Here is a 13,829-nt window from a genome sequence, read left to right on the forward strand (position 1 = left end):
TTCCTCTCACAGAGCAGCTCGCTCAAAGCCAGACCTTCAGCTGATCTGACGCACTGCAGCCACGCGCCGGGTTTCCAGGACAGCGGACCTTGATGGTAGCAGACAGCCTCGTCTTTCTCCCACAGACTGGCCGGTTGGTTTGAGCTGCTGACCTTCCTTTCAGGATCCCAGCACCTAACTCACGGCCCCATCAGGCGTAGTAGATGGTACAGCATCTTTGGAAATCAGTTTGGCATTTCCTTCAAATACCCTTTCAGGCAGCAACTCGACTTCTATATATTTACCCAAAGGAAAAGACAACTTATGTCTACCGACACAAATGTACAGAATGTCCATAGCAGCTTTTAACAAAATAACAAAAGCTGGAAACAATCCCAATGTCCATCAAGAAGAAAGGGGTTAAACTATGATTACCTTCATACACACTAAAAATATAGCATGGATTAATCTAAAAAATTTTATGTTCCGTGAAAGAGGTCTGACTTTGAAAAAGCATAAACTGTATAAACCAATTTAGATGAGGTTCCAAAAAAAAAAAAAAAAGAGAGAGAGAGAGAGAGAGAAACAAGCCTATGGCCCTAAAAGCCCCAAGTGAAGAAGACTGCGAGGGAGCCCGGGGAAAGCTTCTCTGTGATGAGAGACTCTGTGCACACATCTGCATGATGGATACAATGGGTAAACACGTGTCAAATGCATTCAGTTACACTCACAAGGAGACCATTTCACTGTCGGTAACATTTAACTCAAATCACAATTAAAGAAGGTTTATTCTTATGCTATTAAATGGAACATACTCAGATCACTTATGAAAAAAGAAATTACTCCCCCTTTAAGATATTTGACTATAAAATTGTAGTTGCCAACAATTTTGGATTATTCTGTCAATATTATTTATAAACAAATGGTTCCATTTACTTACTATGACTTTCCCTACTGCTTTTCAAATTCTCTGAAATTTATATATAGGTGTTTTTCCTAATTTTTACTTTTCTCTTTTTTATATGAAAAGGAAATTTACTACTGGCCTTTAATTGAATTTCAAATGATTTAGCTATAATTAGAAAGCCTGAATGCTGTTTTAAGATTTAATATCAAGTAAGCAAACCTTGTGGATAGCAAGCCCCTTAGAGGCAAAGCCCACGTGGAAAATGATACACATGGTGCATCTGACCCGGAGGGTCTGTGCCTTTGATTGCACCGAACACTTCAATGAGGGCTAGATTCTTTAAAAAATGTTTTATTAACTCCTGCTTTAAATTTGTCAGCATTTTAATTCTAGAACAAAAGTATTACTGAGGAATGGATAAATCTACACAGGTGTACATATTGGCGTGACAACTGACTTATCTATCAGACACAAATGTGCCCTCTGGAGGCCTGCCCCAGGACTCACACATATGACCCCTGAGTCCTTCTGCCCTGCTCCCTTTGAGAGTCCCAGCCTCCTACAGTGTTCTCTTCTCATCCAGGGTCACCAAGACACCTCAGAGCCTTCCTTCCACAAACAAGCAACACAAGACATGGAGCTACCCGGACCACAAAGGGAGCAGCAGGTAGTCCAGGCTCATTTCAGAAAGCTGCCCCTTGAGAAGTAAGACTGAGAGTACTGTAAATCTGCATGATGAACAAACTGGAAAGAAAGGGAGGGAAAGAACTCCCCAAACTTCATCAGCTCAAAAGAGAATGACTATTGGGGACTGGCAATCTCACCCTCATGGGGCAATTGTGCTCACTCGTGGCCTCACCTGGCAACCGGAAGAGCTCAAAACCCCAACACAGGTGTGTAGTGAATCCCTCTCTGGCTACTGCTTACAAATGTTACTCTGATGGGAAGAGAGTCACATCTGCAATCTGGAAGGAGACTTTGGATCACTCTGCTCACTTAAGTTGGGAGAAACAGCAGGTATTCAGCAACAGCCAGGCTCCAGAACAAAACTCCTATTTATTTGGTTAAATATATATATGCCTTTGTTTTAAAAAAAAAAGACACACAGTTGTATAAGATTTAAATAGCCTTCTTTCTGTGACATTTTGATTTGGATGTGTTTCAACCTCGAATATAGTAAACAGATGTCACACACAAAAGAAGGTAAGTGTGATAAATAAACAATGGATACTGTGGTTGAACTACCTTAGAAGACCGGAAAAAGACCAAGTCCAATTGGACGCAGCATCGCATGCTCCTGGACGCTCAGGCAGTTTCTTTAAAGTATAAGAAGAGTGTACGTACGAGCGAGACCTGTGCCTGGATCGCCTGTTGTTGGGGTCTGCCTGATTTTTCTCCTTTTGTCTTCTTAATACAGCTTCCCACTGAGGTGCAGAATCAACCATATCATTCTCCTGGCGTAGTCTGGAAAGAAAACCGTTCGTCAAAACTTAACATCCATGCATAGCGCCTTGTGCTTTAGACTCACTCCGAACTCGCTTTTAGAAATCACTAAACATAAACCATTTTATTATGATCTCAGAAACTAAGTGTGTACTACCTGGATTAATGTACCTCTAAGTAGATAGGTATATAAAATATAATATGCATGGATAAAGATTTAAATCTACAGTAGTTATTTTCAGGTTTCTGTCTTTGGCATAAGACCATTTTCTAAGCAAAAGATATATACCAAACAAAACCTCATTTGAAATATTCAAGTTTTCATTAAAGAAACAGGGCTGTCAGCTATAGAGCCAACCATAGTCATTTTTAAAATGTGGCAATGAAATGATTATATATCATTTTACTTTGAAATGTCGTTAAAATTCACACTGTCCAAGTGTTCTTGGATAAAAGGTACCAGATAAAATACCTTTTTTTTCCCAACTAGAAAACGAGGTACACCGAGTGACCTCTAATGAAGTAGCACAACGGCAGCTGTGTAGACACCCAGCCATTCCGGGTACAGCTGCTCACATGTTTGGAGAAGGGCTCGGGGCTGTGAACACACGGCTGCCAAGCACAGGCAGAGACTGGACATGAGGCGGCGGAAATCCAGAGTGGGGGCTGGGGGATTTGGAAAGCATGGTATTTGACATGCAAGATCTAGGACCAGTGATGAAATGCATTTGAAAAACATCATCCGGAAATCGGTACATCTGAAATCTGAATTTTCTTTATTTTTAAATATTGACAACTAATTCTGAATTTAAGCCACTAAATGGACCTGTGGGACTCCTGGCAGCCCAGCAGTTGATGTGTTCAGACGTTAACTCAAAGGCCATGGTCTGAACCTACCGGTGACTCCACGGGAGTAAAGATCTAGCAATGGGCTCTCGTCGAGATCACAACCTGAACATGCTACAGCGGCAGTTCCCCTCTGTCCTAAAAGGTCATTGTGAGTCAGAATTGACACGATGACATGGAACAAGAAACCCAATCTCAGCCTGTAGAATGTGAGACTTGTGATGCACGGAGGCTTTCCAGGAATGAGAGTGAGACAGGGTGGTATGCAAGCACGTAACGAAAAACAAGCGTCCAATCAGGTCTCCACTCAAGTACTCCCTCAATTGAAGAATACTTTCTTCTATTAAATTGGCATTCTAGGATGCTCACCTTCCCCACACAACCGCTGAAGATAAAGCGGGTGCATAAGCAAAATGTGGTGAAGAAAGCTGATGGTGTCCGGCTATCAAAAAATATAGCGCCTGGGGTCTTAAAGGCCTGAAGGTAAACAAGCAGCCATCTAGCTCAGAAGCAACAAAGCCCACATAGAAGAAGCACACCAGTCTGTGCGATCACGAGGTGTCGAAGGGATCAGGTATCAGGCATCATCAGAACAAAAAATCTTACCGTAGTGAATGGGGAGGGAAGGGAGAGCAGAGTGGGGACCCAAAGAAAATTTGCAGGCCACTGGAGATCCCTTTCAGAGGGGTGTCGGGAGGAGACGAGCCAGACAGGGTGTGATGTAGCAATGATGAAAAAGACAAATTTCCTCTAGTTCCTAAATGCTACCTCCCCCCGCACTATCATGATCCCAATTCTATCTTGCAAGTCTGGCTGGACTAGAGGATGTACACTGGTACAGATAAGAACTGGAAACACAGGGAATCCAGGGCGGAAGATCTCTTCAGGACCAGTGGTGTGAGTGGCGATACTGGGAGTGTAGAGGGAGAGTGGGTTGGAAAGAGGGAACTGATTACAAAGATATACATATGTCCTGACAACAGAAAAGTGGGTGAAGGGAGACATTGGACAGGGCAAGATATGACAAAATAATAATTTACAAATTATCAAGGGTTCATAAGGGAGGTAGGAGTGGTGGGGGGGGAATGAGGACCTGATGCCAGGGACTTAAGAGGAGAGCAAATGTTTTGAGAACGATGAGGGCAATAAATTTACAAATGTGCTTTACACAATTAATGTATGTATGGATTGTAATAAGAGTTGTATGAACCGCTAATAAAATGATTTTTTTAAGTTAAACAATAAAAAAGAAAAATAAATAAATAAATAAAAATGTCCTGTGAATACATAAACATGATCTCAAATGCACTACAATGATGGAGTAAGGCTGCTTTATTTGCAAAAATCCTTGAACCCCAGTTATTTGCATATTTGTTTTCTTAATTTCTGTAAGTTCTTCAGGAAGCTGCTCCTGCAAGAAGGGGCGTTGTGTGTTTACAAAGATGGGAAGCCGGGCAAGGTTGGAGTGCTTTCCTCTGAGTAGAGGCCTGAGGTCGCCCTGGTAAGGCACTGGGGGGTGTGTATCTAGAATTGTCTACAAATAAGTTGAGGAGTGGAAAACATCCATTTCACGTGTAACTGAAACAGTGATCATATAAAGTAAATTCAAGCTCCGAAAGAGCAGGACAAAGCATTTAAAGCTCTTGAGAAAGATAGATAGACATTGCCTACACCTTGCTAATAATAAGGATTAAATCAGAAAGGAAGCCAGGCTGTGGACTGACTTCAGTTTTAAGTTTTAAAACTGAAAAATGGAAAGGGAGGAGAATTTAAAAAGAGGGATGACCCCAAAGTGAGGGATGACATTGGGGTCCCGTGTTTCACAGGCAGATGCCCTCTGCAGGTGATACTATTTCATAAATACTTCAACAGGTGCATTAAAAATGTAAGTCTCATGGAAGTCACAACAGAAGCACATTTTTCTGTAACAGGTGGCATGGCTGCCGGAGTCTGTAATGAAGTTTGGAATTACACCCTTACAAATGGTTGCTGGCTAATGGCCCTCATTACAAGAACTCAAGTGTCACCTCTCGCATTGCTAAATGAAATGGGCCAGAAACCCCTGGCACTCCTGGGGAAAGTAAAGCCCAAACCTTAGAAGCAAGAGTGCTGGAGCTTAGGAGGCAAGAGTTAACTATTTTATATATGAGTGAGCAGATAAGAAATCTCGACATCATAGCAATTAGCTCCTATAGTGCTTCTGCTTTTTAAACCTCACATATTCTTAGACTCGGGCATGCGAGCTTTGGTTTTTGTTTATTGCTTTTCTTTTTCTATTTTTACTTTAAAAAATCATTTTATTGGGGGCTGATACAATTCTTATCATAATCCATACATATATTGTGTCAAGCACACATGTACATTTGTTGCCATCATCATTCTCCAAACATTTGCCTTCTACTTGAGCCCTTAATATCAGCTGCTCATTTCCCAATCCCTCCCTACTCCCCCTACCTCATGAACCCTTCATAATTCATATTATTGTCATATGTTACACTGTCCGATGTCGCCCCCCCAACCCTCTTCTCTGCTGTCCATCCCCCAGGGAGGAGGCTATACGTAGATTCTTATAATCAGTTCCCCCTTTCTACCCCACATTCCCTCCACCCTCCAGGCATTGCCACTCTCACCACTGGTCCTGAAGGAGTCATCTGTCCTGGATTCCCTGTGTTTCCAGTTGCTCTCTGTACCTATGTACATACTCTGGTTTAGCCAGATTTGTCAGGTAGAATTGGGATCATGATAGTGGAGGGGAGGAAGCATTTAAGAACTAGAGGAAAGTTATATGTTTCATCGTTGCTACACTGCACCCTGACTGGTTCATCTCCTCCCCACAACCTTTCAGTAAGGGGGTGTCCGGTTGGCTACCAATGGGCTTTGAGTCTCCACTCTGCACTCAGCCACATTTACAATGATATGATTTTTTGTTCCTTGATGCTTGATACCTGATCCCTTCGAAAACTCGTGGTCACACAGGCTGGTGTGCTTCTTCCATGTGGGCTTTGTTGCTTCTCAGCTAGATGGTCACTTGCTTATCTTCTATTTTTACTTTGACGTAGGTCAGATTTACATTTTAAGGATAAAAATTACGAGCATTCAATGAACACAGTCCCTTTTTAAAAGGTTGTTTGTATCCGTTCATAGGAGGTACATGTCAAACTGTAACTATCAAATCATCAAAATGATTTTAGCTGTCTTTTGGGCTGTTTTTCAGTTTTCTATAATGTGAAAAAAGCTTGAAAATAAAAAGACCACATTATTTTAAAAACCTGCATGGAGTCCCCATTGCCTGTAGAATGAAGTTAGATGGCCGAAGACACGTTTTAAAAAACAGAGGTCAAGTGGGTTTTTACATCTTAGCATGTCATGAAAGCCTGGGGGGGGGGGGAGTACATTATAATTCACATTAGAAATCTATTCATTTTCCTATGTAAAAGTGATCCTCACAATCATACGCCTCTTCTCTATACGCTGATTCAATGAGTCCACGTCTACTCTACCATGTCTGCACAACCGCTCCGGAGGGAAGGTAGCCATGACGCGGCTTTGCGCTTGAATCAGTGCCTGAGAGAGAGGACAGACAATATTCCAACCACGGTTCAGAGCAGAAGACCTCAAGTATGTGCTATTCATGTTGTACCACAGTCCCGTGGCCCACTTTTCCAGTCGATCCATGCAAATAGATTCGAACTGCATTTGACAATGAAAATTTGCAAAAGGTGTTGAAGATGAAAGGCCACAGAACGGTAGACAGCAACGAGGAAGATACTGCCGACTCCTGGTCTCCTCTTGATGGGATCGTCCCCGTTACAGTTCTGCTCTGCCTCTTCTGCAAAAACCGTCACATTCCCAAACGAATCCCCTCACAAGTCCCTGTGGTTTCCTAAGAAGGCTTTCCTTTCAAGCAACCCTTAATCCCTTTGCGCGTCTCATTCACTGAGTGAAAGCCCATGCTTCACGCGGAGCGAGAAGTCCTACCGAGCAAATGTACAATGAAGCTTCAAGACGATGCGAGCAATACACATTGCGTCAGAGCCAGTCCCAGCCGGACATTGTCTGACTCGGGCACCTGAGTAAATCCCTCACCTTCTTTCTGCAGGTCTGTGTTCGTCTCTACGAAATTACTGCAAAGATCTTTTCCAGCTCTTCTCCTGAATGTTTCTCTTCTTGTGTTTTCTTTCTAAATCAGACACGCTGAAGCAACCTCAATTCTGCAGTGATCCCAGTACTCCCCACAAGTGCTTCCTATGGCAACCATGGCTAAAATCCACTCTGGAGGGCCCAGCCAGCTGGGACCTTGTGCTTCTCGAAGACTACACTCAGTTTTGGATCACCTGCTAGGAAGCAATTTTCATGTTTTTTCAATAATCTTTCTTCCCTAGGGAAATTTATGTTGGCTCCAGGATTTTAACAGGCTCCCTGAAGACCAGTAAGCAAAAAATGCATTTGTTTTTCTACCTTCTCCTACCATCAATAAGTTATTCTCATTTGATCTTAAAGATCTCTCTTTCACGCATTCCTTATGCAGCTCCTAGTAAAACACGCTGCCTTTGTGCCACCCCCTCTCAGCTGCTGCCCTCACTCAGACCTGCCAGCATCCTGCAGTCGCTAAAGCCTGGCTCTTCCAAGGAGTCCCTGTCAGATACAGTGAGACTCTGGAAGTTCTAAATCACTCTAACCAAACACCTGAATCCTGCCATGCTCCGCTCAAGCATCAGAGCACACGGTGTCGCCCGGTGAATACTCTTTCCAGTGGCTCTGTATGGACTGCCCTCCCACAACCACAGCTATAGCTGTTCGCAGCCCCACAGCAGATCAGCGCCGTACAGGATGCTTAGAAGAAAAAAGCAAGTAGCCCATGTGAGGGAACTAACAGCTGGTTTCAGTTTGCAAGAAACTGGAAAAACAACTTTAAAACCTGCGTTTCTAGGGTATAAAGGACAATAAAGTTATCTCATACTGCCTACTCGCTCTTGTCAGCTGCCAGAGTGGGGGGCTAGCTAACGGTGATCCTGTGCACAACAGGGTTGGATCATAAGTTTGATCCACAGGGCTTTTACGGGGTGATTTGGAAAGGGGTGGTGGTGATGGAGTACACCAGGCTTTCTTCCCGGTAGGTCTGGTTCAGGAACCTGCAGAGGCCTCTTCAAAACTTTCTGCTACTGAGTCGACTCTGACTCACGGTGACCCTGTGGGCAGAGCCTACCCTGTGGGTTTCTGAGTCTATAAATCTTTATGGGAGGAGCGGAAAGTCTCACCTTTCTCCTGAGAAACAGCAGGAAGGTTCAAACTGCTGACCTTGTCGCTAGCAGTCCAACTTGTAACCCAAGATTTCACCGGGGGCTTCATCATCATCATAATGTTCAGTATCATAAACAAACTAACAAAAACTACTCACATTACAGGAGCAGACAGCCTCAAATTTCTCCTGCCTAGTGGCTCGTGGGCTTGCACCCAACACAGTTCCACCATGCAAACCTCTATTGAGGCACGAGGTGCACTGTCTGGGAACTAAACTCAGATTACACGGGAGGCGAGACTTCTAGCACCAAACTTCCACTGTTCCCTCGTACCTCTGTAAGAGTCACAGAATCCTACCCAAGCCATCACCCACAGATGTCCCACCCAAATCTCTCCCTGTTAGCTGCAGTGGCATTCCTCGGCCAGGGGGGCAGTCTCTTCCTTCCAGGAAAACAATACAAGATCTGTGGAGCAGGTCTAAAGCGCTCAAAACCTCTCCCTTAAGCGGCTATTCAGATTTAGATTCTATAGGACCTGAAAAGGCACCAAGAAACCCCAGCAACATTTGGGGCAGAACAAATTCATAGGAGTCCAACACACACACACACACACACACACACACACACACACACACCATCCCTACCCCTCGATAAATGTTCTGTTTTCAGGTAGTGCCGGCTCTTCAGATCATCCAGAGTAGGGTTGTGTACTCTCTTTAATCCACTCGTACCTGCCTATGCACAGAGCACATCCATCATCTCCTGGATCCTTCAGTAGTCCACTGTGCACATGAGAAAACTGAGATTCCGACAGTAACCTCCCTCGTGATCACAGAGCTCTTGGGAACAGGGCCACACTCACAGTGCAGGCTCCTGCAGTCCGTGCCTCAAACTCTGCTTCATGTACACAACTTGTGTGCTTAGGATGCGGCCATCCCAGAATAAAGTTAGAGAAAGGTTTAAATGGTCCCCTGTCACCATTTCACTATTTCTGCTCTGAGTTTCTCTCCTTTCTCTTAAGTCCTTTTATCCTCACCAGGCCCTGAGTTACCTCCACTTTTACGCTTATTAAGAAACCACCAGGCTATTTCTCTGGGCCACCAACACCCCCGCTTCCTTGTCCCCAAGCTCCCACTTCAAAAACCGAAGAGCCTAGCAGCACATCAGAGCTAATGACTGAGAAACCAACAGATTCTCCCCCACTGCATGCTCAAAAGACTGCTGATGTCCGTCAATAACACAAAGGAGATTCTGCAGGATGGTTTCTCTGAGTATGATGGAGGTTTTACTAAACCCAAAGTACTTTGGGAGAAAGCTGATTCATGAAAGATTTCATTCTGGTACATCTACTTCCTAGATCCTCTCAACAACACACCCGTGGTCAAGTTTAGCCATGGCACCTGGACTCTAACCTGAAAGTGATGGGCTGGCCGACTGCTCCAAACTCAAGTACAAGAGTCAATATTCTAACTACTAAAAATGTAGACCATTCACGTTAGCGTCCCTTACACTAAGTAGTTCTCAATGTGATGAATTTAATTGAACCAATTGTTTTTCAAGTCAGTAGAGCAATGTAAGTAATCTCTAAAGAAACTTTAAGCATTTTCATTTTTAATCCTACCAGTGAATTGAAACAGCAATATCATTTCCTAACACCAGTCTATTCCTCACTTCATTACTTTGGGGGGCCATAATCTCAGGAGCCTTGGAGGCAAAGTGGCGAGCATTTTGCAGTTAACCGAAAGGTCAGAGCTTGAATCCACTAGTTTCTCCTTGGGAGAAAGGTGTGACAGTCTGATCCCATAAAGTTTAAGTGCATTGCCTTGGAGTTGCTTCTGACTCGTTCTGACCCTGTGAACACTGACCCTCATGGGCCCCAGGGGCAGTTCTATGGTTCCACTGTGTTCTATAGTATAGGTAGGAGTCAGACTTAACTACACTGCCATGAACAAGAAGATACAGAACCCCCTTAGAATCTGACACAGTTACAGATCCAATCTTCAGGAAAATGTCTGCTTGGAAACACCACAGTTTACATACAAGATCATGTCATTTTCAGCCCCCTGCAACCTACCTATGAAACACAGGGTGGGAATGTCTGATATAAATAAAAATAACCAAATGTCACACTATTGAGGAAGACAGAAAAATGGAATACACATCTGGGGGTAAAAATGGGAAAAGCAGGAAAAAGGTGAGAAAAAAAAAAGCCAACATGGATATAGAGTCATTAGTTAAGAGACCTTTTACCACCTTATTTCATTTGATAGTTCAGGAACTTCCCCATAAAACAAATCAGTTAGCGTTATACTCCCAACTCAAAGATGAAAAAAAGATTTAGACCAACGAAATCAGGTGCCCACAGTCAAGCATCAGTCCATGGCAGAACCAAACCCTTAAGGCAAATTCTTGTTTGTTTGTCACATACAGGGCTGGCTCTGAAGCAGAAATAGGATTCGGGGAAGATGGAAGAAGCGAAGAAAGGCTGGGAAAGAAACCAACGTAAGCCACGTGCAGGAACATGGAAGATGGCATGAAGAGCGCCAAGGACGAGCAGAGGAGCGAGTGGATCGAGTTCCACGTGCACAAGCGAAAGGGCACACCCTGACGAGAAACGGTGCTCCTCGGACCAACGCTCACCACCACGCATCCAAGAGACCAGGCCGAGAACCGTGAGACCCCGAGACTGTGGCCCCCAGTCACCCTTCAGCTCCGGAACTGAACCTACCTGCGGTGAAAAGATCAACTGGTTCAGACAAGAGAAGCATTTACCGAAAGGCAACCAGTTCCGACCATGAGTCGAGAGGGAAAGGAAAAAAGAAGCGCAGGGAGGAAGCAGAAGGAAGAAGTAGCGTGAGGACGGTCTATTGAGGGGACAGCAATGAAGGAGCCGACACACAATGTGTATGAACAGGCGAATGTCAAGTTCACCCAATTCACAATGAAAAACTTAAAAACGAATAAACCTAAATATGTCCACATAGAACAAAAAGAACACCTTGTAGTTAGCTGTGAAAAATGAGAGCCCCCCCCCGCAAAAAAATTATCTTTTTCAACCTCAAACCCTAGAAGAGTTTGGGTACCCACCCAGACAAGGAAACCAGTAAAGAAGGAATAGCTCAAGGGCAAAGGGGTAAGGAAAAAATAAACCTGAAGGAAAGTGCAGATCCCCCTGATGGGGTCAATGTCTTCTGGTGTTCTAGGCAACCACTGTGGAATGACTGGAGCCAAGAAGCCCTCCGTCAGCCGCCTGTTAGCTCTGGACACAAAGTGAAAGAGAAGCTGTCTTTTCTAGTGATAACCTTCGAAAATTGAAACGGAATCAAACAATAATCCCTGCTTCTCATATTAGTTTTCCAGAGTTATTGTGGACTATGACTTATGGTGGTAGCTGTTGAAGTCACTGCTACTGCTTTGGACAAAGCTAGTTTTTCCACGTTTCATTAGCTTTCTGTTTCTCTTCACACAAAATAAAAGACGTCTAAATTGCTATCCATGGAAACGGTAAAGTATCTTAAGCTCCAATGGGCAGACTTTTTTTTTTTTTTAAATCAATATCCCCACAGAGTGGCCTCAAGACATGCAGGAGGCACTTTATGTTAACAAGGACAAAAAAAGAAATCCAAAAAGAAGAAGTGGCCAAAGGAACAACATCCCAAAGACCAAGGAAGAGTATCCCAAAGGTTTCTTGGAAGAAACCCCCTCTATTCACAGTTCCACTGGGCAGCCCACGGGGTTCCAGGTAAGTCTGGAACACAAGTCTGCCCGGGGGCTGCCTGCTCTCCAGACTGTACGATCCCCTTCTGGGAGAGATGGAGATGGGAGCACAGGGTCCAGCGGGGCTAGGAAGCTGAGCAGCGGCATGTAGAGGGTTCTGTTTGCCTGATGAGTCAGAATGGATTCAGTGGCAGCTAACAGGAGGGCTTCCCAACTCCTGAAGCACGAGCAGAAGAGACAGTGCTGGGCGCTTGACTGGGGCACACTATCCGCTGAAATACAGGAGGCAGAGGAGGTGGCAGGTTCCTCCGTACTCTCCCCACCCCACCCCCATGTAGGAAGTCAGCCAGCAGGAGACACAGTGGCACCATCAGCAGAGATGTGGTTTTGATGTTCCAGGTGAAACATCCAAATGTGGACGGAGCCGTTTCTGGGAAATCTTACAGGATCATAATGGGTTGGTATAGCGGGTAAGCGGGACCCAGAGGTAACATAGTGGGGTTACCCCTCTTTCCTTGGACACTGTCACCCACTGCACTAGAGCAGGAGAGGGCTCATGGAGCCAGAACACGTACTCTACCCCTCTGTTGAGAGTGATGCTGAACCCTAGGGAGACCCGACAGACATAAACAACTCATGCTATCCCAGGACAATCATTTTGGAGCACTCAGTTGGGAGTTCAGGCCCATCCGGTAGCTCCATGAGGGCAAGAGCAGGTGATGTGCCCCTGTAACGACAGCAGCCGAGGACACCCCCCCGCCCTCCCCCCCAGGCAGTGCTACTCAGTCACACGGGGTTGCTGTCAACTGGAATCGACTCAACAACACACACCATTAACAGGACAATATGTCTATAGAAAAAGTAAACATAAAGTGACTTTGAACGCCCCTTAGAGCCTTTATATAAAATGTGCCAAAGAATTTGTTTTGAAAACAATTTCTCATTACTAGCCCTGGTGACGTAGTGGTTATTCATTGGGCTGTAACTGCAATGTCAGCAGTTCCAAACCACCAGCTGCTCCTAGAGAGAAACATGGAGCCCATGGGGGGTGTAGGGCACTAATCCACCCAGGGGGTGAGTATTGGTTATGTCTCCACAGAACCAGGAATGTGCACACAGACCCCAACACGATGCACCAAACCACAAGGGCAGTGTTAACCGTGAGGAAGAAAGCCCTTAACAATCAAACAAAACCATATGGTTCAGAACAAGGGGGATCAGAGCAGAGACTCAAAGACCATCTGTAGACAATGCAGCATCCCCTACCAAGGGGTCACAGAGAAGAGATGAGTCAACCAGAGTGCAGTAAAGCACTGATGAAACACACAACATTCCTCTGGTTCCTTGAGGCTTCCTCACGCCCTACCACCATGACCCCAGTGATGCCTCTCACTTCGGACTAGACCAGATCATGTACACAGGTGGATATAAGAGAGAAGAAGAGATCATGATACATGCAGCCCAGGAGCAGGAATGGGGGGGGACAGGAAGAAGAGGGAAACTGATCATAATGATCAACACACAACAACACACCGCCTCCAGGGGAACGAAAAATGGAAGCCATGGGGGAAGGGAGACCATGGTCAGTGTTAAGATGTGAAAATAATAATAATAAGTATAATCTATCAGGGGGTCACAAGGTTGGGGGGCGAGGGAGGGGGAAAAACAGGAGCTGATACCAAGGACTCAATAGAAAG

The 13,829-nt window shown here is 44.7% G+C and overlaps 1 protein-coding gene across 2 annotated transcripts in view; it reads right to left on the reverse strand.

Annotated features, from left to right (window-relative positions):
* The window catches only part of EPB41L4A (erythrocyte membrane protein band 4.1 like 4A), a 273,865-nt gene that overhangs the window by 21,352 nt on the left and 238,684 nt on the right, over positions 1 to 13,829 (reverse strand). For both annotated transcript variants that reach the window (XM_075541381.1, XM_075541380.1), the window contains one exon: positions 2,231 to 2,350. In XM_075541381.1, the coding sequence (XP_075397496.1) occupies positions 2,231 to 2,350 (120 nt within the window). The remainder of the gene's footprint in view (positions 1 to 2,230; positions 2,351 to 13,829) is intronic.

Source organism: Tenrec ecaudatus, chromosome 2, assembly GCF_050624435.1.
Source record: "Tenrec ecaudatus isolate mTenEca1 chromosome 2, mTenEca1.hap1, whole genome shotgun sequence".
Classification (NCBI taxonomy): Eukaryota; Metazoa; Chordata; class Mammalia; order Afrosoricida; family Tenrecidae; genus Tenrec; species Tenrec ecaudatus.